Raw genomic sequence first — 21,175 nt, 5'->3', positions numbered from 1 at the left:
CACTGTCAAAAACAGCTCTCAGGTTTTCTCTAGTTTCTTTAGTTTTTTTAGGGCAGGAGGAGAAGTCTGCTTACTTTGTCATGGTCAGAAACAGAATTCTGAGTTGCAGTTTGATAATAAGTCAGATTGGTTACCCAGTTTGTGCTGGTGCCCTATAAAGTGCTCTTTGCTGTAAATTTTTTCCTGATCACAGTCTTGGTATGAGAAAGAATGTTTGGGGATTCATTTCCCTTATTTGTAAAACTAAACAGTTGGATTCACTCAGTGTGGCCAATATACATTGGTCCAGACTTTTTAGAAGGTGGCTTGGTGTATATGTTAAAATAAAAATAGTATATACCCTTTGACCCACCAATTCTACTTCTGAGTATTTATCCCCGAAAGTCATGTCTCCAAAGAAACAATACTTGACAGTAAAATGGGGTCCTTTAATATGTGCTTACTAAAAAATGTGTTTGTGAACCAAAACTTTGGGCACAGCTGGTTTAAACAGCTTTATTTACTAAAGGTCTTCTGAGATCTTTTAATATGTCTTATATGCTCTGAGATGCTCAATGAATGGGCTTGTTTGATTTTGAGTTTCCTTGGGACAAAATCCTGTGAGGATCTGTGATTTGGATATACTCTTAGAGCTGGAATGAAGGCATGAAAAAGCACATTTTCTGGGCTTTTGATTGGCATGGTGGCAGTGGGCTCTTATTATGCCATCAACCACAGTGTACAAGAAGCTTTCTTTTATGAAAATAGGCATGACTAAGGCTTTGTCTTCTGGCAACAGAAAAAGGCTGATGGTGACTAAAATGCGATGTTTTTACCTGACTGTATTCCCACAGTCCTGTTGTAGTTATGACTGTAAGGTTCTAAAGTTACCCAGTGTTTAGAAATTGCCTCGTGAAACAGAAAGTAGCAAAGATGGGTCTTGAGCTGTAATTTTTTTTTCAATTTATTGCTAGAATTTTATTTGGTTGTTACAAAATCTGCAAGGGTATGTATATTAAAAGGGGGGCGCCATGAAAGGCAGCCAGAAGAGTAAGTTATCTTCAAGTTACCTGAGGTGCCAGGCTAATTTTATACTATATTTAAACCTTTCCAAGAAAGTAAAATAGCATAGGTAGGCAAAGGAATTGAGAGAGAGAAATAGAGCGAGAAGCATAGGCCATAATGAGGTAAGCGGACACATTCATGGGAAAAGACTTCATCCCACTTTAACTAAGTTTTCATATTTCTAGAAAAAAACACCAAGGTTAGCCAACACCAAGCTGAACATCATCTAAAGAAAAAACCAGCCCTTAAATATTTAAGGGTGTTGGGCTGCCTTTTGTGGCAAGGCCAGCCCGCAGACTGGCATGCCGTGCTGCTCCCCTGGGTTTTGAGCCAGCCTGAGAGTTGCTGTGTAGTTAAATGTGTGAACCTTCAGGGTTCTTCATTTGACTATTCTCATGGACTTTGGCCTAAGGTCTAATCTCAAAATTATAATCATTCATAATAGCTTAGAAAAATGTTGGAAGTAAGGTTTTTGTGCTGGCAAAACCCACGTGCTAAAACCTTGACTCGGTCCCTCGGCAGCCACACTACCAACCGGCCGACATTCATGAAACCTCCGCTGTGTGATAGGCAGTGTGCCGGCGGGCGTACGGTGGGGGACAAGGTAGACATGGTTCCTGTCCCTCGTTGGGAAGGGAGAGTCAGAGCAGTGATTGACAGTATCGGGGCAGCGCTGGAAGAGGGGACCCGGAAGGGAAGGGGAGGCGGAAGAGCAGGCAGCTCCGGCCGCAGACTGTCCCCTGCCACCGACCCTGTCCAGACAGTCCTCGACACCCCGTCTGCTTCCACACTGCAGCCTCTGTTAAAGCAGTGCCTTGATTCTGAGTTCCCAAAACCTTGTGCAGGGCACATGGCAGATATTTAATAAATTCAGCCCTGAGGCGTCATTCAAGACTGAGCGGAAAATGCCGTCTATGGACGTTCTGATGAGTCGTGAATCCCGGCCCGGTGTGCCCTTAGTCTCGATCACCGTTCTGAGTGGCTTCTGTGGGAGGGGTTCCAGTATAAGGCAAGGTCCCTCTTCTCAGGATGCCTCCAGTGTCATCGTGGCTGCAGTTGGTCACACACAACAGCCGGTGCCCAGAGCTGGTCTAGGCTGTGCGGGCCTTACAGCCAGTGCTAGGAAACCTTGCCAGCGGGTAGAAGTAGTGGTGCCGTGCTCGGAAGCGCGGGATGGGCTACCAGAAGGAAGGAGGTGTGCTCCTCACCTTTTGTCTGCACTTTCCCCCTTGTTCCTCCTGCGCTCTGTCGCGTGGCCCTAGGAGAGCACCGCACACGTGCTCACGCTGTGCCTGGGAAGAGCTGGGCGGGGCAGCATGGCTGTGTCATTGGCAGCCTGCTGCTATGGGCACTGTCCACCGGAGGGGATGTACATTGGTCCAGACTTCTCAGAAGGTGGTTTTGTGTATACATGTAAATACAAATAATGCCCCATATACCTGTGACCTACCAATTCTACTTCTAAGTGTTTATCCGAAAGAGAGATATGTACAAGGGTGTCTAATATTGTGATGGCGAAAAGCGAGAGAGAAAATAAGTCATTTCTGTGTCAACCAATGGGGATGGTTAAGTAAACATACTGTGGAGTACTGTGAAACGATGGACAGCAATGAGATGGAGCTTCACAGTATGAATACCGCGTCTGGAAACATAGGCAACTATGTGGTTTGTTAATATTACGTTACAGTACATGATACAATAATATTTCTATTTCTAGACTTGATGCCACTTTGTATATAGTGCTGAGGAAAGGTGTTAAACACACATCCTGGGAAAACAGCAAGCTCCAGAGCCACGTGTGTTTAAAACATAATACACTGTATTTATTTTATGTACCTATGTATTTATATAAATGCATAGGTTTAAAAATAATAAGGGTGCTTCTGAGAAGAGAATTGAAATAAAGAGGTGGTCTAGGCGGACTTGGAGCATTATCCGTGTTTGAAATTTACAGTGAGAATGTATTAATGAAAAAAATCTGTGTAATTAGAAATTACCAAAAGAATACATTAAAAAATGTTTAGTGACTTATTTATTTTATAACTGGAAGTTTGTGTACCTCTTAACCTCCCTCACCTATTTCACTCATCCCCCCTGCAACCACCTGTTTGTTCTCTATGTCTATGAGTCTCCTTCTGTTTTGTTATGTTTTTTCGCTTGTTAAGTGAAATCATACAGTATTTGTCTTTGTCTGACTTCCTTCACTTAGCATAATACCTTCTAGGTCCATCCGTGTTGTTGAAAAATGGCAAGATTTTGTTCATTCTTATGGTTGAGTAATACTCCAGTGTATGTATGTATGTATGTGTGCGTGTGCGTGCATGTATGTGTGTGTGTGTGCGTGTGTATATATATATATATATACACACACGCACACACACACACTACATCTTATCCATTCATCTATTAGTGGACACTTAGTTTGCTTCCGTATCTTGGCTATTGTAAATAGTGCGGCCGTTAACATAGGGGTGCACGTATCTTTTATATTGTATATCTAATTAGTGTTTTTGTTTTCTTCAGAAAAATATCCAGAAATGGAATTGTTAGATTGTGTGGTAGTTTTTAACTTTTTGAGGAACCTCCATACTGTTTTCCATAGTGGCTGCGCCAATTTACATTCCCCCCAGCAGGGCACAAGGGTTCCCTTTTTTTCCACATCCTTGCCAACACTTCTTATTTGCTGTCAGCCATTCTGATAGGCGTGAGGTTATATCTCATTGTTTTGTTTTGCATTTCCCTTATGATTAGTGATGTTCAGCATCTTTTCATGTGTCTGGCCATCTATATCTTCTTTGGAAAAATGTCTGCTCAGGTGCTCTGCCTATTTTTAATCGGGTTGTTTGGTTTTTTGATGTTGAGTTGTATGAGTTCTTTGTATATTTTGGGTGTTAACCCTTTATCAGATACATTTTTTGCAAATACCTTCTCCTATTCAGTAGGTGGCCTTTTCATTTTGTTGATAGTTTCCTTTGCTGTGAAAAGTTTTTTAGTTGGAAGTAGTCCCATTTGTTTATTTTTGCTTTTGTTTCCCTTGCTTAAGAAGACAGATCCAAAAAAATACTGCTAAGATGATGTCAAAGAGCATACTGCTGATGTTTTCTTCTGGGAGTTTTATGGTTTCAGGTCTTAAATATAAGTTTTTAATCCATTTTGAGTGTATTCTTGTAAAAAAAAAGTAGTCCAGCTTGATTATTTTACATGTAGCTGTCCAGTTTTCCTAACACTGTTTTTTGAAGAGGCTGTCTTTTCCCCACTGTATATTCTTGCCTCGCTTGTCATAGATTAATTGATCGTGTAAGTTGGGTTTATTTCTGGGCTCTATTCTGTTCCACTGATCTGTGTGTCTGTTTTTGTGCCAGTGCCATACTGTTTTGATTACTGTAGCTTTGTAGTATAGTTAGAAATCAGGGCGCATGGTACCTCCAGCTTTGTTCTTAAGATTGTTTCGACTGTTTGGAGCCTTTTGCATTTTCATATAAATTTTAGAGTTATTTATTCTAGTTCTCTGAAAAATGCCGTTGGTTTTTTGATAGGGACTGCACTGAATCTGTAGAGTACCTTGGGTAGTATGGTCATTTTAACAATATTAATTCTTCCAATCCATGAATGTGTCTTTCCACCTGTTTGTGTTATCTTCAGTTTCTTTCATCAGTGTCTTATAGTTTTCTGAGTACAGGTCTTTTACCTCCTTGGTAAGATTTATTCCTAGGTATTTTACTTTTTGATGGGATTGTTTCCTTAATTTCTCTTTGTGATAGTTCGTTATTAGTGTATAGAAATGCAATAGATTTCTGTATATTAATTTTGTATCCTGCCCCTTTACCTAATTCATGTATTAGTTCTAATAGGTTTTTGGTGGCGTCATTAAGATTTTCTATATATAGTGTCATGTCATCTGCAAACAGTGACAGTTTTACTTCTTCCTTTCCAATTTGCATTCCTTTTGTTTCTTTTTCTCATCTGATTGCTGTGGCTGGGACTTCCAAAACTATGTTGTATCAAAGTGGCAGGAGTGGACATCCTTGTCTTCTTGTTTCTCTTCTCAGAGGAAATGCTTTCAGCTGTTCACCATTGAGTGTGATGTTGGCCGTTTGTCATATTATGGCCTTTGTCATGGTGAGGTATGTTTCCTCTATACCCGCTTTGTTGAGAGTTTTTAATCATAAATAGATGTTGAATTTTATCAAATGCTTTTTCTGCATTTATTGAGGTAATGATGATTTTTATTCTTCAGTTCATTAATGTGGTATGTCACATTGATTGATTTGCAGATATCGAAACATGCTTGCATCTCTGATACAAATCCCACTTTATGGTGTATGATCTTTCTAATGTATTACTGAATTTGATTTGCTTACATTTTGTTGAGGACTTTTGCATCTATGTTTATCAGATATCGGCCTGTAATTTTCTGTTTTTTTGTGATGTCTTTGTCTGGTTTTGGTATCATGGTGATGCTGGCCTCATCAGATGAGTTCGGAAAGCACTCCTTCCTCTTCAGTTTTCTGGAATAGTTTGAAAAGAATAGGTTTAACTTTTCTTCACATGTTTGGTAGAATTCATCTGTGAAGTCATTTGGTCTTGGACTTTTGTCTGTTGGTTTTTTTTAAATTACAAGAATGCATTTTTTTTAAAAGAGAAAACTTCTCAGAATTTTGGTAACAAGGCAGACAAGCTGCCAGGGAGTGTTTCAGACTCTCTGGATTAGCAGACATGTCCTGTTAACCACGAGGCAGTTTCACATCTGGCCACTGACACTGCAGTGTTGGCTTGGGCCTCTGTGTCCTTGTGTGTAAAGTGGAGGTGGTGTTGACCCCCTGGGTTACTGTGAGGACTGAATGGGTTGTTCCATGTGCAGCCTGGCAGAGAGTAGGTGCCAGCACATTTGCCATTGTCATCTTCACTATATGTTTTAATATGTGGATCATTCTGTAAGGTACTGAGCACATAATGAGTCTCTAGAATGTGTACAGATAGTATCTGGGGGCTGTTGCCTTTTGAGTGAGGTCAGGATCATAGCTTGAGAATTAGGTTCAGGAAAGGTGTTTGTCCAGGGAGCCAAACTGATGTAGTATAGGAACGTTGCTTTCCAGTGGTCAAACTTGATACGAAGAAAGAACTAAACACAGGGACTTGAGGAATGACATGTGCCCAGGTGGTTCTGCTCAGACATCTCTCAGCAGTCGCTGGGGAGAATCTGGTCCAAAAAAGTCCTTGGGCCTAGAAAGGGGTGTGGGGGTGGTGGTGAGGAGAGTTACTGTTTAATGGGAACGGAGCTTCTCTTGGGGAATAAGAAGTAGTTCTGGGCATGGATGGTGGTAATGATTTTACAAAAATGTGGATGTACTTGATGCCCCTGAACTGTACATGTAAAAATGACTGATGACAAATTTTATGTTATCTGTATTTTACCACAGTTAAAACAGAGAGCAAACGACAGGAAGGCACTGGCCAGCCTCTGGGAGTCCGCCTGGGCTGATAGAGGGAAGGGACCTTCACATTTTAGAATTAGTTGCTATCAGGCCATAAAAATTAAGCAATGATCCCTACTGATGTTTTGCAAAAGATGATACAAGGTGATCAAGTGGGCCATCGAGGCACAGGGACATGGTGTGGGTAATGAGGATGCTTTCTCTTAGTCCATGTGGTGGTCAGGGTTGTGTACCATTAGTCACCCGAGCAGGATTGCTTCGTAGTCCATCAGGGTGACTCCAGAGGTCATGACTGAACAGCCTCCTTCTTTGAACAGATACTTACTGAGCGCCTGGTGCTGGATGGTCCTGGGTAAGATGTGACTCCCACCCATAGTTTGGTGTGTAACTGGAGTCATCATGCCAACAGTTGAACTCAGCTGAGAACAGTAAGCGTTAGCGTAGATAAACGCCTTGTGTCGTGTGGGCTCCATTTATTGCTTTGAATACTAGATACCTAGTTGCCTCAGCACAAGGTATTGAGAAGTATTCTTTGTCCTCTCTCTTCTCCTTCTGTCATAAATGGAACGTCTTTTTCTGGGCCCTCGATGCTTTCCTGAGTTCTGCTTGTCTGTTCCTCCAGCACCACACTGTCTCTGTCATGGTAGCTTTTACGTCCACCAGGTACCTTTTCAAGAGTGTGCTTACCAGCCTTTATCCTTCGTTATTTCCAAATACATTTTAGAATTAGTTTATTAAATCCCATCAGATAAAAATTAACCCCTCTGGATTTTCATTGGGCTTGAAGGAATGGATTTGTTTGCAGAATTGAATATTCCTGTCCATGAATATGGTATATCAGTTGGTTGTTTTGTTTCTTATGGTGATTCCAACTCCCAAATAAAAGAGTTGTGTATGCCGCTTGGAACTAGTTGTCCCCTATCCCTTATTACCTACACACTTAACTGTGGGGAAGTCCATTTCTCATTGTGATGTACTTTACTGGTCCCTTTAGGAAGGACCACATTGGTTTGGCTGATCTACTCCAATCTTGGGGGAGAGAGGAGCAATGGAGGGTGGGGCTTTCTCTTATTTTGTTCTGCATCTGTGTTTATAAGTGAGATTGTCCCACGATCACCTTGTTGTGCTTTGAGATAAAAGTTTTTCTAGCCTCATAAAATGAGTTGGGGCGAGTGCCCTCCTAATTCTGTTCGTGATAAATTTGAGTTCACTTGGCGGATTTGTTCTTTGAATGTGGGCGGGACTCCCCAGTGGAGCCATCTGGACCTTGAGTTGACCGTGAAGTCTTGACCAAGAAGATGGGGTCCTTGAAGCTTGCGGGGGAGTGGTCTGGAGACAGCGTGGAGGAAGGGGCCACCTTGTCTTGGGTGGCCCAGAGTAGTGTGTGGAGCAGGTGAGACTGCACCCTGGCTACTGGTCAGGGGCGGCGGGGATGGAGGTCAGAGCTGCACTAGCTGTCCTTGAGGACAGCTAGGGCTGTCCTTGTCCTGCTAGGGCTGTGATCTCCCAGTTGGTGTCAGAAGCCTGGTGCCTTCTTGATGAAGCCAGCAAAGCAGAGGCTCCGTCTGTCCCAGGGACTCCCCAAGCAGTGGGTGTTTGGGGCAGGATTAGCTGGATCCCCGGAGACCCACCTCCTGCAACTAGCACAGTTGAAAGTCAGTTGGGCAAAGCCAGTTTGAATAAGCAAACCCTTCTTAGGCCCGCTTTTCTCATTCAAGGAAAAGAATGGAATGAATTTCTGGTTCTTGCGTCCTGAAAGATGACCAAGGCTGTGTCCCAGAGAAATATCCTTACGGCAACAAGGCTGAGCTCAGATGTGCGTCCCCCTCCTCTGCCCACCTCCCCTTTCCCTGCTGTCAGGATCCATCTCCCTCTTTACCACATCCCGTTAGCTGCTGTTTCCTGATAATGACTGAGATTTTGAGCCTCTAACAGTCTGTTTGCTACCAATCCTTTGCACGTTTCCCTTACGAGGACCTTTGGGGACCAGGCAGGCATCACAGCTTTTCCTATGTGTACTTTATCAGAGTCGGGTGAGTTAATGTGACATGCCGACAGAGATGTTCCAGGTGGGGCTCCCTTGACGCAGGGAAGTGCGGAGAGGGTGGTCGGTGGGCCTGGCACTTCCCTGGGCCTTGGGGCCCGCAGGAGAGCTGAGCTGTCCCTGGTCATCGTGGTGTGTTTCTCTGCTGAGCCGTGGACAGATAGGCAAAACGGGGCGAGGTAGGACCACTGGTCTCCTCGGTCCTCGGAGCCCCAGAGAACAGCTGCTTCGTGCTCGCCGGGTTCCTGCCGCTCCCGTTCACGCCCGAGGAGCAGACAGCCCCAGAATCTTCGTCGCTTACGGTGGCAAACCTCCACTGCACGTTCAGGGTCTTCGTGCCGGAGCCCAGACTGAAAGGGCAGCGGTACCCAGGGCGAGCTGTACAGCGAACCGCAGGAGCCCGAGGCCCTGGCCGAGCCAGCCCGCGGTGTCGGCGGGGTGGGGGGCGCTCTGTGTGCAGGTCACACGTGGCAGCCTGTCCAGCAGCTTCCGGATCAGGAGCCCCGTCCGCTAGTCTTCCTTGGGTGCAGCGTGCACAGTGCTGGGCGGGGGGGGCTTCTCCCCTGCTTGAGTCACTAAATGAGTGAGCGTAAGCCCACGGAAGGTTCTAGTTTGGCTTCTTATACAAGGAAGTTGAAAGTCACGTTTTTAAAAGGAGCCACGGGGCTTATAAAATTGCTTAAAAACCAGTGTCAGAAGAATGTCGTCCTTGTGTGCCATTTCCCTGATCTTATTGATGTTTTGCTCGAATTCTGTCTTGTTTCAGGGAAATAGTGGAACATATGGTTCAGCACTTTAAGACACAGATCTTTGGGGATCGGAAACCAGTGTTTGATGGAAGGAAGAATCTCTACACGGCGATGCCCCTTCCAATTGGGAGGGATAAGGTGAGCTCACAGAGGTGGGTTGGATCGAGCAGTGCGCGAGAAGTGAAGTCCGTTGTCCTCTCGTCACACACTGAATCACTTCACCCAGGAGGAAGGAGCCGCTAACTGGCGGTGTGCTTCATCGTGAGATCCACAGAAACTGCCTTCCGTGTGCCGTGGTTTTCAGTGGCAGAGGGTTCAGTTGTCTAAGTGCAGAGAAAGGCGTTGAGAACTTCTTGAAACCACTAAACTTTTAAATGTAAAGCACACACGTGCACGCACATGCCCCAGACCAGCACCAGACAGGAGCCTGGATGACAAGGCGGGGCTGTAAAGACCCACGGAGAAGTATGTTTGCCCGGGTGAGTGTGTGTGGGACAAAGGCGGTGAAACACAGCCGTCGTTCAGCCGTAGCCAGTGATTCATCTGAACTGATGCTCACGATAATTAGTCAGCCTGGGAGTAGCGGTTGGTTTAAGCCTTTCCTTGTTGTCTTTGTCCTTACCGTGGTTTTATTTAAAAAGCAGTGAAATTTCTGCCCAGAAGCTGTTACTTCTTGGCATATCTTTCAACCAATGGGCTGCTCTGGGATGATGGGCATTGTTTATAAGAGAGGAGGACCAAGGACGGCTTGGAAATCATTTTTACCCGTACTTTAAAAAAAAAACCCAGACTAGTAATTTAACAGTTATCCCAACGAGACTGTAGAATCTGATTCCCTTCAAGAATGACCTACACAATTAGCTTCTTAGCCCCAGGGTCCCCGAGAGGGAGAACAGCTCAGAGCTTAGAGGGTCTGAAACTGCTGCCGCGTGACCTGCAAGTTCTCTGCAGACACGTGTCCGTGCTTGCATTTTAATGATGATCCGTCTGCATGAAGTGTGACGCTCAGGCTCAGATAGGAGGAGTCGTTAGGGCCGGGGGCAGGCCAGTGGTGATAAGGGCTCTGTCCCCGCAGGGCCTTGCTGTGATTGTAGGAGATCACGGTGGTGCTCCGCCCAGCCCTGCCTGGCTGGTGGGGGTGGGGTGGGGATTGACATGGTTTTGAATTTGGAGGAGCCCCAGGACCCAGTGCCTGTCAGCTGAGAGGTCCCCCCTTGCTAATTAACATGCTCTCCATTGGAAATGTATGAGTTATGTGTTTAATTTGCACATTTGTTTTTGTTTAAAGTTCTATAAGAAAGAAAACATAAGGAGTTTATTCACAGTTTTGTCTGTACATATTTATAATTAGATACTAGGAGGGGCTAAGGAGTATTTTTCCTTCAGAAGGGGTGGGGAGGATGTATGGTGTTCAAATTTGAGACACATCGTTGTGGACGTTAACACGGGTTCTAGGGTAATAATAAGTCTGATCTGAGGCCTGGCTTCGCCCTTAACTAGTGGTGGGACCTTGGGTAAGCTGCTCACCTGCCACCCCTATAAAATGGGGAGATGGTACAGACACTACTACCTCCCAGGGTCCTTGTGACAATTGAGTGGGTGAACACACCCCAAGAAAAGCTTTTCCACCTTCAGTGTGCCTTCTGCAGCCCTGGGGCCTCTGTTAAGTGCTGGTTGTGGTTCAGGGTCCAGGGTGTCTGCATCTCTAAGCCGCTCTCCTGGTGATGCCCGTAGAACACCTGGGACACAGTCAACACTTAGCAGATGCTAACAGCTGCTGTTGCTGGTCCAAGGGTTCGCATCTATCGTCTTGACCCATGTCCGCGTGGACGCCCTGATGCCCACAGCAGCCCTTCGTACGTATTGCCAAGACTCAGTGGGCATCAGTGTCTCTTAAATTGAGTCCCACCCATCCTCATCCTTTTTTCAGGTGAGCTGAGAGGACCTAGCCAAGCCCACAGCGTTTGGTTAGCGTGGGTCTCCAGATTCCAGACCCCTCCTTCCGCTTGTCTTTAAGGTTCTGTCAAATACTCGTGAGATGCAGAAATTAATCTCTTCCGTTTGAGAGCTAATGTAAGATGTTAACCTTTTCTATTTCTGTATGTTCACATCTTGGAGCAAAGTGTCATCCTTTTTTTTTTTTTTTTTTTTTCATTTTACGTTTCTATACAGTACTTTTCTTTGTGTCATGGGCACTTTTGTAGTAAGAGAAGACATCCTTTAATGTCCCGGAAACCCTGTGTATGCTAGCAGCTGCCCAGGGGGCCGCAGGTGGCTCTGCACAGGTCTGTGCACAAAATGTGGCCCCGGGCCCTTACTCAGGGAAGGCAGCTGTTTGCGATCTACTCCTGCTCTCTCCTACTAGCGACCCCCCGCCACACGCACACACGCACACGCGCGTGCCCCTTGATCCCAGCCCTGTCGTGTCTGGAAGACCAGGTGCACCAGGCCAGCCCTTCCCTCCCCACGCGGAGACCGAGGAGTCTGTGAGGGCCGTTCACAGTCTGGGGTTTCACTTCTGGACCCTCTGCAGCAGGAGCGTGACATGAGTTGCAAAGGGGAATGTGTGTCATTTGTTGGCCTTGTTGCTAGGTCCAGCCCTCCCCCAGTGGGTCTGCAGCTTCCTGGACCTACAGCCTCTCTGCGTTTATTCAGGGAAGGTGTGAGCGTCTCCTTCTGAGAAGGAAGCGCCCCGTGAGGCCAGGCGCGCACTCGGATGGGTAGCAGACCCTGCGTGGAAGGCGTTCCAGCCTTCAGAGTCCATGGCGCCCCTTCTCCCCCTGCACCATGCCCCGGACCGCGAGCCGGGCTGCCTGTGCCCCGCTGGCCACTGCTGACCTGGGGTGACGGGCTGGAGAGTCTGAGCAGGGAGGTGAGGCCTCTGCACTTGGAGGCTCGCAGGTCTGAGGGGAGGGCAGAGGCGGTGGCGGCCAGGGAGCCGTCCTTGGGGCCTCCTTGGCGAGCCCACAGGTGGAGGGTCTGCCCCGCCTCGTTTGCCTCTCAGGCAGTCCTGCTGCCTTCGGACTGAGGGTCCCTCCAGTGAACCTGTGGCAGTTTTTTTTTTTTAATAAATTTTATTTATTTATTTGTTTGTTTGTTTGTTTATGGCCGTGTTGGTTCTTCGTTGCTGCGCACGGGCTTTCTCTAGCCGCGGCAAGCGGGGCTACTCTTCGTCCTGGTGAGCAGACTTCTCATTGCGGTGGCTTCTCTTATTGCAGAGCACGGGCTGTAGGCACGTGGGCTTCAGTACTTGTGGCTTGCGGGCTCTAGATCACAGGCTCAGTAGTTGTGACATATGGGCTTAGCTGCTCCGCGGCATGTGGGATCTTCCCGGACCAGGGCTCGAACCCGTGTCCCCTGCATTGGCAGGCGGGTTCCTAGCCGCGGCGCCACCAGGGAGGCCCGGGCCTGCGGCATTTGTCAGCGTGCTTCGGCCTGTTTGCGGGTCGAGATGCTCGGCAAGCACGGCTCCGCGGCTGCGCAGCCCCTCCCTGGACCTGTCGTTCTCCTGCCGCGGTCACTGAATTCCCGGTCGTCTCCCAACGCTTTGTCCCGGGTCATCTGAGGACTGGCTGCTCGTTGACGGGATCTGTTGCTGTGCCGGTCACAGAAGACCTGCGCTCCCAGCGCCCTGTGCGCGTGGAGCCTGGCAACCCCGAGGCCCTGCCCGCACTGTCACTCCTTCCTGAGGGATGGATGGCAGCCACATCTGGACAAGCAAAGCCCGCTGGGCGCTGTGGCTGCCGCTCCCTGGCTGCGCCCGCCTCTCCTTGCTCTTGTCGGTGCTGCTTCCAAGCTGCACGGCGGCACCAAGCGGGACTCTTCCTGTCCCAGTTCTAGTCTGTCGCCCTGGTGGCGTTCAGACAGAAGGGACTGAGTGTGTGGCTGTGGTCTGCCTGGAGACATTGACTCTCACATCTGCCTCACCGTTTTCCAGGCCTGGGGTGGCGTCCCTGCTGACGTTGTCCATATTCAAAAGCTGGCAGTGATCGCCTTCCTGTGTCACAGCTTCTGGGCTGCCGGCATCCTCGGTTGGCACAGGCATCTGTGTGGCGCGTGGGCTGCCCTCCTGTCCCGTATCACAGACGGCACCCAAAGGAGCCACAGAGGTTACAGAGCTGGGAGCCCGCACACTGCCCTTGGATGCTGCGTGGTTGGGACCAAGAGCTACAGGATGCTCAGAGTTTGAAGTGTCTTGGGGTGTGGAGCGAGTCCAGTGGCCGGCAGCCCAGATGGACATGAGGACTGCTCTTGGGCTCGTGTCACAGCCGAAGCCCGGTGCCACCCTGCCCCTGGAGTGACATTTCTGTTGAAATCTCCATCATCCCTAAGATATTAGATGCCTGTACCAGTCGGCCTCTTGAGACGTGACTGACAGAGAATGTTATAGAGCCTGGAGCTTATTCTGTTCCCTTTTTATGGGGGCCAAGAGGAGGCTGGTCTAGAATCTATTTAAAAATAGAGGACTTCGTGGTGGTGCAGTGGTTAAGAATCCACCTGCCAATGCAGGGGACACGGGTTCGAGCCCTGGTCCAGGAAGATCCCACATGCCACGGAGCAACTAAGCCCGTGCACCACAACTACTGAGCCTGCGCTCTAGAGCCCATGAGCCACAACTACTGAGCCCACGTGCCACAACTACTGAAGCCCGCGCGCCTAGAGCCCGTGCTCCGCAACAAGAGAAGCCACCGCAATGAGAGGCCCGTGCACTGCAACGGAGAGTAGCCCCTGCTCACTGCAACTAGAGAAAGCCCACGCATAGCAACGAAGACCCAATGAAGCCAAAAATAAATAAATTACAGAAATAAATAAATAAGTAAAGGAAGGGTGTTTTAAAATAAATAAAATAAAAATAGAAATACCTTTTGCTAAAGGAAAATATGCCCCTCTGAATCCCACTCAGTTGGATTATAGAGGCATTTTTAAAGAATGACATTGACAAGCGTCTCATTAGCTCCGGTTCCCAGAATTCTTCTTTAGATACGCCAGGTGCTGCTGGGTGGAGACGTGTGCGGTAGGCGTGAAGTGCCCACTGTACACGTTGGTGTGTGAGATGGAAACTAGCGTGCGGTTTCCACCCACGTGTTAGCCATGTCCTTGGTGCACCATTTCTGAATAGGCGGAAGTGCTTACCCCCTCTGCTGACGTGCAAGCAGGTCTCTGCTGCTCCACACTCAAGTCCTCCCCCGGCACCCTCCCCCATGGCCCCCATCCTGATGACCTGGGTTCAATGGACCCTTTCTTGACTGGTTTTATCAGCTGTGTGTGCATCCGTAACATATGTTGTGCCCGAGACGAATCATACTGCAGTTTGCCTCTGTGGCTTGCCAGTTTTATTCAGTATCAGATGCTTGAAATCCATCCGTTGTGAAGAGCGTGTTCCTTTTTCACTGCTCTGCTCTCCCTTCGATGGACCTCGGGCCGTTTCCATTTTGGGGCCGTCAGGCTTGGTGTGTGGGCCTGTGCTGGAGCACTCCTAGGGCACAGGTGTGCAGGGGGCTTCGCTGCAGTCCGGTTGCTGCTCTGGTGATGTCTGAATGCGCTGTGGCAAGTGCATGGGGGAGGGAGCCCCTGCGAGTGCAGAGTGAGCTGAGGGGCTGAGCACAGGCTGTCAGGTGAGAGGGGGACGGAGGGCGTGAACGAATGAGCGAGGCTGGTGCCAGGACCTCTCGCCCCCGCCCCGCCCCGGGTCATCACGTGGTGAGTGGAAGGGCCTTTGACATCAGCCCAGCTGGCTCCCAGTCCCACGTCTGCCCTTTCATGGTTGTGTGGCCTGGGGCTGGACTGTCAGTCTGAGGGTCTGTGTTTTCTGTATAACGCATGGTGAACAAGTCTCCCTCGCTGGGATGTTTGGCTGTTTAAGGATAAAGTATATAGTCTGTGCCCTACCGATAGATGTTCCATAAACACGGGGAAGTATTATCAGCCAATATCAGAACTGCTTCAGTCATCAGCTGTGTGTGTGACGCTCAGGATGCGTTAGTCAGTCACCAGATAATAAGTTAATGTTGCAGTGGTGGAATGAAGGGACTGGGTAAAGGTGTGTCTGGGCATCGCATGGAGCAGGGTGGGTGGGCGTGGTGAGGGGCAAAGGACATACTGGGAGGCGGGGAGGGAAGTGGATTTGCTGTTCGTCGAGGGTTGGCTCCAGAGGGCGCACCTTGGACCATCGTCCCGAACACCCGCCACTAGCTGCACGCGGTTGTGTGCACTCAAATCTACTAGAAGTCAATGAAGCTAAAAGTTTAGTTCTGCAAAAGCCTCGCCAGCCACGTTTCAAGTGCTCAGTGGTCACAAGTGGCCCGTGGCTTCTGTCCTGGTCAGCTCAAGCTGTCCTGCAGCTTCTGTTTCCGTTACCACAGAAAGTTCTGTTGGAAAGGGCTGTGATAAACATTGAGTGCTACTGTGTAAATATTCTGAGGTCTTGCTGAGAATTTTAATTTCTTCCCAGGGAATTCCGATTGGTCTTGTGGTAGTTGAAGGTACTTTCTCTGCCATCTTGTACCTGGCGATGCTGGTACCGCAGCACTTTCCTGTTGCACAGATGGGCATAGACAGCCCTTGGAACAGCATCAGGGCTTGTTTGCCTGGGGAAGAGCCTGGCTTGTCCCCACTGCCCACATGCTTCATTCAGTGCCTGTGATCTGCCCACGTTTTATTGTAACGTCGAGGGAATTGGGGGATGCACACACCCGTCTAGGCTGTTGTAACGTCGAGGGAATTGGGGGACGCACACCCGTCTAGGCTGTTGTTAGCGTTTTGCTCCGTTTTACCTCATGTCTGTTCTGAGAAGGCTTTTCTTCATGATTTATTCACTGCAAGACTAGCTTATGGACTCTTAAGGGACCCAGAAAACAGGAACCTCCAGAGCCACTGCGGTTTTCTCAGTCCCACTGGAGAAAGAGTAACTCCTCAGGACCTCCAGTGAGCTGCCCACGCCCCCTTCCTCTGTCCCAGGAGCAGCCTAGGCTTGTGCCTGCGCCCTGCTTTCCTCTTCCTGGGGTGCCCTCCTCAGAGAGGCCGACCCAGACCCCAGCAGAGCAGCTGCCGTGCGGCTTCAGGACGCCTTCTCCCGGCTGCCACCGTGTGCAGGATCGGGCTAGGGAAGCACTAGACACCCGTGGCGGGAAGGACTCCCGTTGTGCTTCAGTCACTGGCTGCTGGAGGAGGGGCTGAGCGTGCCCTGTCCTGGGCTTGGATGAAGGACCGGCTGAATTCCCCTAACCTGGGGGTTCTGGAAGCTGACCCACCACCCTTGACCTCCCTGTAGCTTCTTAAGAGGGAAGCGTGAGTAACTGTGTGCTCTGGATCCCCTCCCAGGTGGAGCTGGAGGTCACGTTGCCAGGAGAAGGGAAGGACCGCATCTTCAAGGTGTCCATCAAGTGGGTGTCCTGCGTCAGCTTACAGGCATTACACGATGCACTTTCGGGGCGGCTGCCCAGCGTCCCCTTCGAGACGATCCAAGCCCTGGACGTGGTTATGAGGCATCTGCCGTCCATGAGGTGAGGACCGTCCGTGCGGTGGGAACCGAGAAGCCTGAATCCTCTGTCTGAGCAGGTGCCGGTCCTCGGGGACAGGGTGGGGGATGGCCGTAGGGGTTTATACGATGAAAGTAGCAACGCCAGCTCGGGGAAAAAGAAATGGCCGGAGCTCGCAGCCAAGCACACAGAGGTCCTGCCTGTCTCTTGGTGCAGCGGTCGCTCCACCCAGCGTGTGGGCTCGGTCCTGCTTCTCAGGAGCCCTGTTCCAGCCTCTGTGCTTGCCTGGCCTCCGCCTCGAGGAGGGGCCTCTCAGGACTGCGGGAGCGCCCACGCCCACACACTTCGGCTTTATTCTGTGGGATTACTCTCACTGATCACCACACTTGAACTTGTTGAGGCAGAGGGTAGGAGGACACTTGGTGGCTCTTGATTGACCAGATGGAGGCGCAGGGCCACACCAGCTCCCCGTGTGACAGCTGTGTGCGAGCCACACCCACCGCTCGGGTTTCCAGTGTGGGACGCCTCTTCCTTCCCAGGGTGGTGCGCACAGTAGGGCCTTAGGAACTCTGAAGGATTAAGTGAAAGGAGGAGAACCTAAAACTGGAACGAACCTCCGTACTGAACTCTCCCAATACCGACCAGAGCTCTGAGGTTTGAGGGGAGGGTGTTCTAAGTGTAAGAGGAATCTCCTTGAAGGGCCGTGTTAGCTTTAAAGGGGACCCAGTGTTCTCGAAACACAGGGCAGGCTGTCACTCCTGGTAGGGTCCCCGGGCCCCTGCATGTAGTCTGTCACTGCTTGGAACTGTTGATGTGAGGGAGGTGGCTGGGTGCAGAAGACCCCAGCTCTTAAGGGTTGTTGCCAAAATGTTGAATCCATTTTTTAAGAGTGGCAGGAATTACTCTTTTTTTTTTTTTTTCTGAATTCCTTTGCATTAATCACCATGTTACTTTTATAATCAGGAGGAAACTCTTTCATTTGGGGGAAATAGAGAAAGGCTGGGGGAAGCAGAGTGTGTGTGTCCTGGTTGGTGGCTCGGCCTGTAGGCGACAGGGTCTTCCCTCGGGGACCCTCGGTGATGCCGCGGCCGCTGCCCTGGAGAGTGCGGTGGCCTCCATCTCTGAGCACCGTCAGTCACTCCCCCTGGGAGGGCATGGGTGTTCCCTCACGTGGACCTCACTGTTCCCCGAGACGAGGTCCGATCTCTGCACCTCCCTCTCCCCCTCCATAGAGGAGCCGGGTGGAAAGGGAACAGGGCCTGGGTGCTTGGTCTCCGCGAGGTCCTCGGCCTTCCGTGCCAGATGCCCCGAGGCCTGGGCGGGACGGGTCTGGCTGGCTGGCTGGCTGACTGACTGTGGTCGCCTGCACCTGCACCCCTGCCCGCCCCATCCTAGAAGGAGGTGAAGTGCTGTGTGCACAGACCCGAGGGCTGCGGGCGAGGCATCACGGTGGGAGGATCACGTGGGGAACACGAGGTGTAACCAGACCCCTGTGTCCTCGGCTCGTGGGAGGAAGTTCTCCTGCGTGTCCCCCGCGTGTTGGCCGTGGACACAGGCAGACGGCTTGAGCGTCTGCGGGGGGTGTGCCCTCCGGCCTACCTAGACAAGGCTCCCGTTCCAGGTACACCCCCGTGGGCCGCTCCTTCTTCACGGCGTCCGAGGGCTGCTCCAACCCGCTGGGCGGGGGACGAGAGGTGTGGTTTGGCTTCCATCAGTCCGTCCGGCCTTCTCTTTGGAAGATGATGCTGAATATCGACGGTAAGCAGAGCCCCGGCCTCCATCGGGGGGTGAGGGGGGCTGCGAGGCCCCTCCACACGCGCCCGGCCCGCCGCACTGCTCGTGCAAGGACGGTAGTGGCGCTCACGCTTGACCGTCAGAGCCTCCGCGGGGCCCCCTCCACAGACACAGCCTGTGGCTCAGGGGGCCGAGAGGGGGTTCCCGGCTGCCCCTCTGTGTTGGACCCCACGTGGGAACAGTAAACTTCAGGGAGCCCGAGACCAGAAGGGGGTCAGAAAGTGCCAGAAAACCCAGGCTTGCGGTTATCACCGGCTGATGGGCTCTGTTTTTACACCGCAGCGTTTTCCTCAGAGGGTGACTTCAGCCTCTGCCAACCCCTCCACTGCCCCTCGGAGTCCGCAAGCAGGGGCAGCAGGGGGAGCCGGCCGGCTGCGGGGGTGGCCTGTCCAGGCAGGCCCGGTCACGTCTCGGCTTTTGTCTCTTCTCTTCCCGCCTGTAGTCTCGGCAACAGCGTTTTATAAGGCACAGCCAGTAATCGAGTTTGTGTGTGAAGTTTTGGATTTTAAAAGTATTGAAGAACAACAAAAACCTCTGACAGATTCCCAAAGGGTCAAGTTTACCAAAGAAATCAAAGGTAACTAGCTGCCTGGCGCGGTGGATGAGGGACGCGGCCTGGATGGCCCTGAGTTTCCCAAGTTCTTGTTCCTTCGTGTTTCCGAGGGGAAGGGGCAGGGGGCAGCGGAGGAGCCAGCCCTCAGAGACACATCAGCGCAGGACAAGGACGCTCGCTTCCCAGAGCAGGAACGATTTCTAAATGATGACTTTCTGCGTGGGGTGGCCCGGCAGTGTCCGAGTGCAGATTTGAGGGCCAGGCAGCTGCAGCACAAGGGTAGTCAGTTTCCTCGGGACGTTCCGGGACGTTGATTCCTTGTCATTTAACCGAGCCTGGGTTCCACTCAAGAAAACTCAGCCCAGGGTTCAGTGACCTGGCTGTGTCCTTCCGCCTGTCGTCGGAGAGCTGGCAGGCCCTGTAGGCTCGGCCCCTCTGCACCTGTCCTTCCTGGGGGTGTCCAAAGGCCGGCAGCAGTGCTCGTTGCTAAAAATAACCCCGAAGGAAGCACAAAAGGCCGTGGCGGCTGACGCCCCGCTCTCAGCCGAGTCGCCCCTCGTCTTTGAGAACACACCCTGCCTCTGGCCCGGGCATCCCTGGGGCAGGGGGCGTCCCTGGGGGTGAGATGGCCCAGCGCGAGGGCCACCCGGAAGGCCCTCGCCGTGGGTCTGTGGGTGAGGTTCCCCTGAAAGCTGATGGGCTGACAGTGGGGTGTGCGCTGCAGGCCCGGGCGAGTCTTGATGCTGAAACCCAGCTGCTGTGTGTTCTCAGGTCTAAAGGTGGAGATAACGCACTGCGGGCAGATGAAGAGGAAGTACCGCGTCTGCAACGTGACCCGGCGGCCCGCCAGCCACCAAACGTAAACGGCCTCCCTGTCAAACGCTTATCAGCTCTGACCTTCACTGTCACTCAGATGTCCAAACTCTGCAGCAATCACTTCTGCAAAGGCTTTTCATTCTAGTTATAAAATTCCGAAAGCACACTTCACCTTGTGAAATAAAATAATGAAATTCCCCCTGTATGGGGCGGGGGGAGGGGCTCACCGTCAGTTTTCCTTCTTGAATATGACAGGCGAGGGAAGGTCTTTTTGGTTCATTTTCCAGTCCTCCTTGCTGAGTGGGGTCCAGGGAGGGAGTGGGGATCGGTTGGCGCTGCCTGGATCCACAAGCGTGGCCCGGCCCAGGCCGATGCTGCGGCCTCTGTCTTGAGCTCCCGTCACTTCACAGACAGTCTGGGGTCCAGGTCCGTGCGGTAAGCGTCCTGGCCGCACGGATGCAGTGCTGTCTTAGGTTGTGTGGCCCCCTCACCCCACCTTGAGGCTTCCTGGGTCCAGTGAGGACTCGTTAGTTTCTTTCGCGGTCGCTCCGTGGGAAGTGCCTGGTGTGTCTCTGGGCACTGGTTATGCCAAGACGCCCAGGGTCCTGTGCAGCAGTGGGGGGGGCAAGATGAGCCTGTGTCTTTGTCCCCATGACCTCCTCCCACCGGGCAGAGCGAAGGAGTTGGCAGAGGTCCCCTACCCCTGTGCCCAGCACCCTCGGCCCCATCCTGCATGGGGGCTGCCCCCCTGTGAGTGCAGGATGCCACTGTGCTCTCCCGCCCCTGCAAGTGGGCCTCTCCGGCCTCAGCCCACCACATGTGGCTGCGGAGGCCTGAGCAGCCCCAGCTTGTTCCTTTCACTGTCCTGTTCTGGAAGGCCTCAGGTTTTCTGGGGCGGACACTTGGAGCGCTCAGCTGGTAAACGACTTTCAGAGTCAGCGCGAGGTCGGCTGGAAAGTGCACAGGCTTTTCTTTCTGGATTTGTCTTCGTTTGTCCTGAGTCCTTTCCATGTACTCTAGATGTATGTGTCGTTTGTGATTATTGCATATTGTAGGCGTGCGGGTATTTTTTACTTCCCGACTCCAGAGCTAAAACGAAAGTTTTGGGACTTGGGAATGTTCACATAAGCCAGAGGGCATGATTTGGTTTTGACCCCCAGGGAGATGCTTTGAATCACCCTCCACCTTCTTCAGCCCTAAGAAAGCAGACCCACAAAGCATCCCTGTGTGAGCGGGCGCGTGGGTCTTGGTCACCCGTCCCC

General features: G+C 51.0%; 1 protein-coding gene across 1 annotated transcript in view; it reads left to right on the top strand.

The window, feature by feature from the left end:
* The window catches only part of AGO2 (argonaute RISC catalytic component 2), a 95,022-nt gene that overhangs the window by 51,379 nt on the left and 22,468 nt on the right, over window positions 1-21,175 (top strand). Inside the window, exons 3-7 of the mRNA XM_065895234.1 lie at window positions 9,290-9,410; window positions 16,593-16,774; window positions 18,372-18,508; window positions 18,987-19,121; window positions 19,869-19,956. Of these exons, the coding sequence (XP_065751306.1) occupies window positions 9,290-9,410; window positions 16,593-16,774; window positions 18,372-18,508; window positions 18,987-19,121; window positions 19,869-19,956 (663 nt within the window). The remainder of the gene's footprint in view (window positions 1-9,289; window positions 9,411-16,592; window positions 16,775-18,371; window positions 18,509-18,986; window positions 19,122-19,868; window positions 19,957-21,175) is intronic.

This window comes from Phocoena phocoena, chromosome 17 (genome assembly GCF_963924675.1).
Source record: "Phocoena phocoena chromosome 17, mPhoPho1.1, whole genome shotgun sequence".
Classification (NCBI taxonomy): domain Eukaryota; kingdom Metazoa; phylum Chordata; class Mammalia; order Artiodactyla; family Phocoenidae; genus Phocoena; species Phocoena phocoena.
This window is presented reverse-complemented; position numbering and strand designations above follow the sequence as displayed.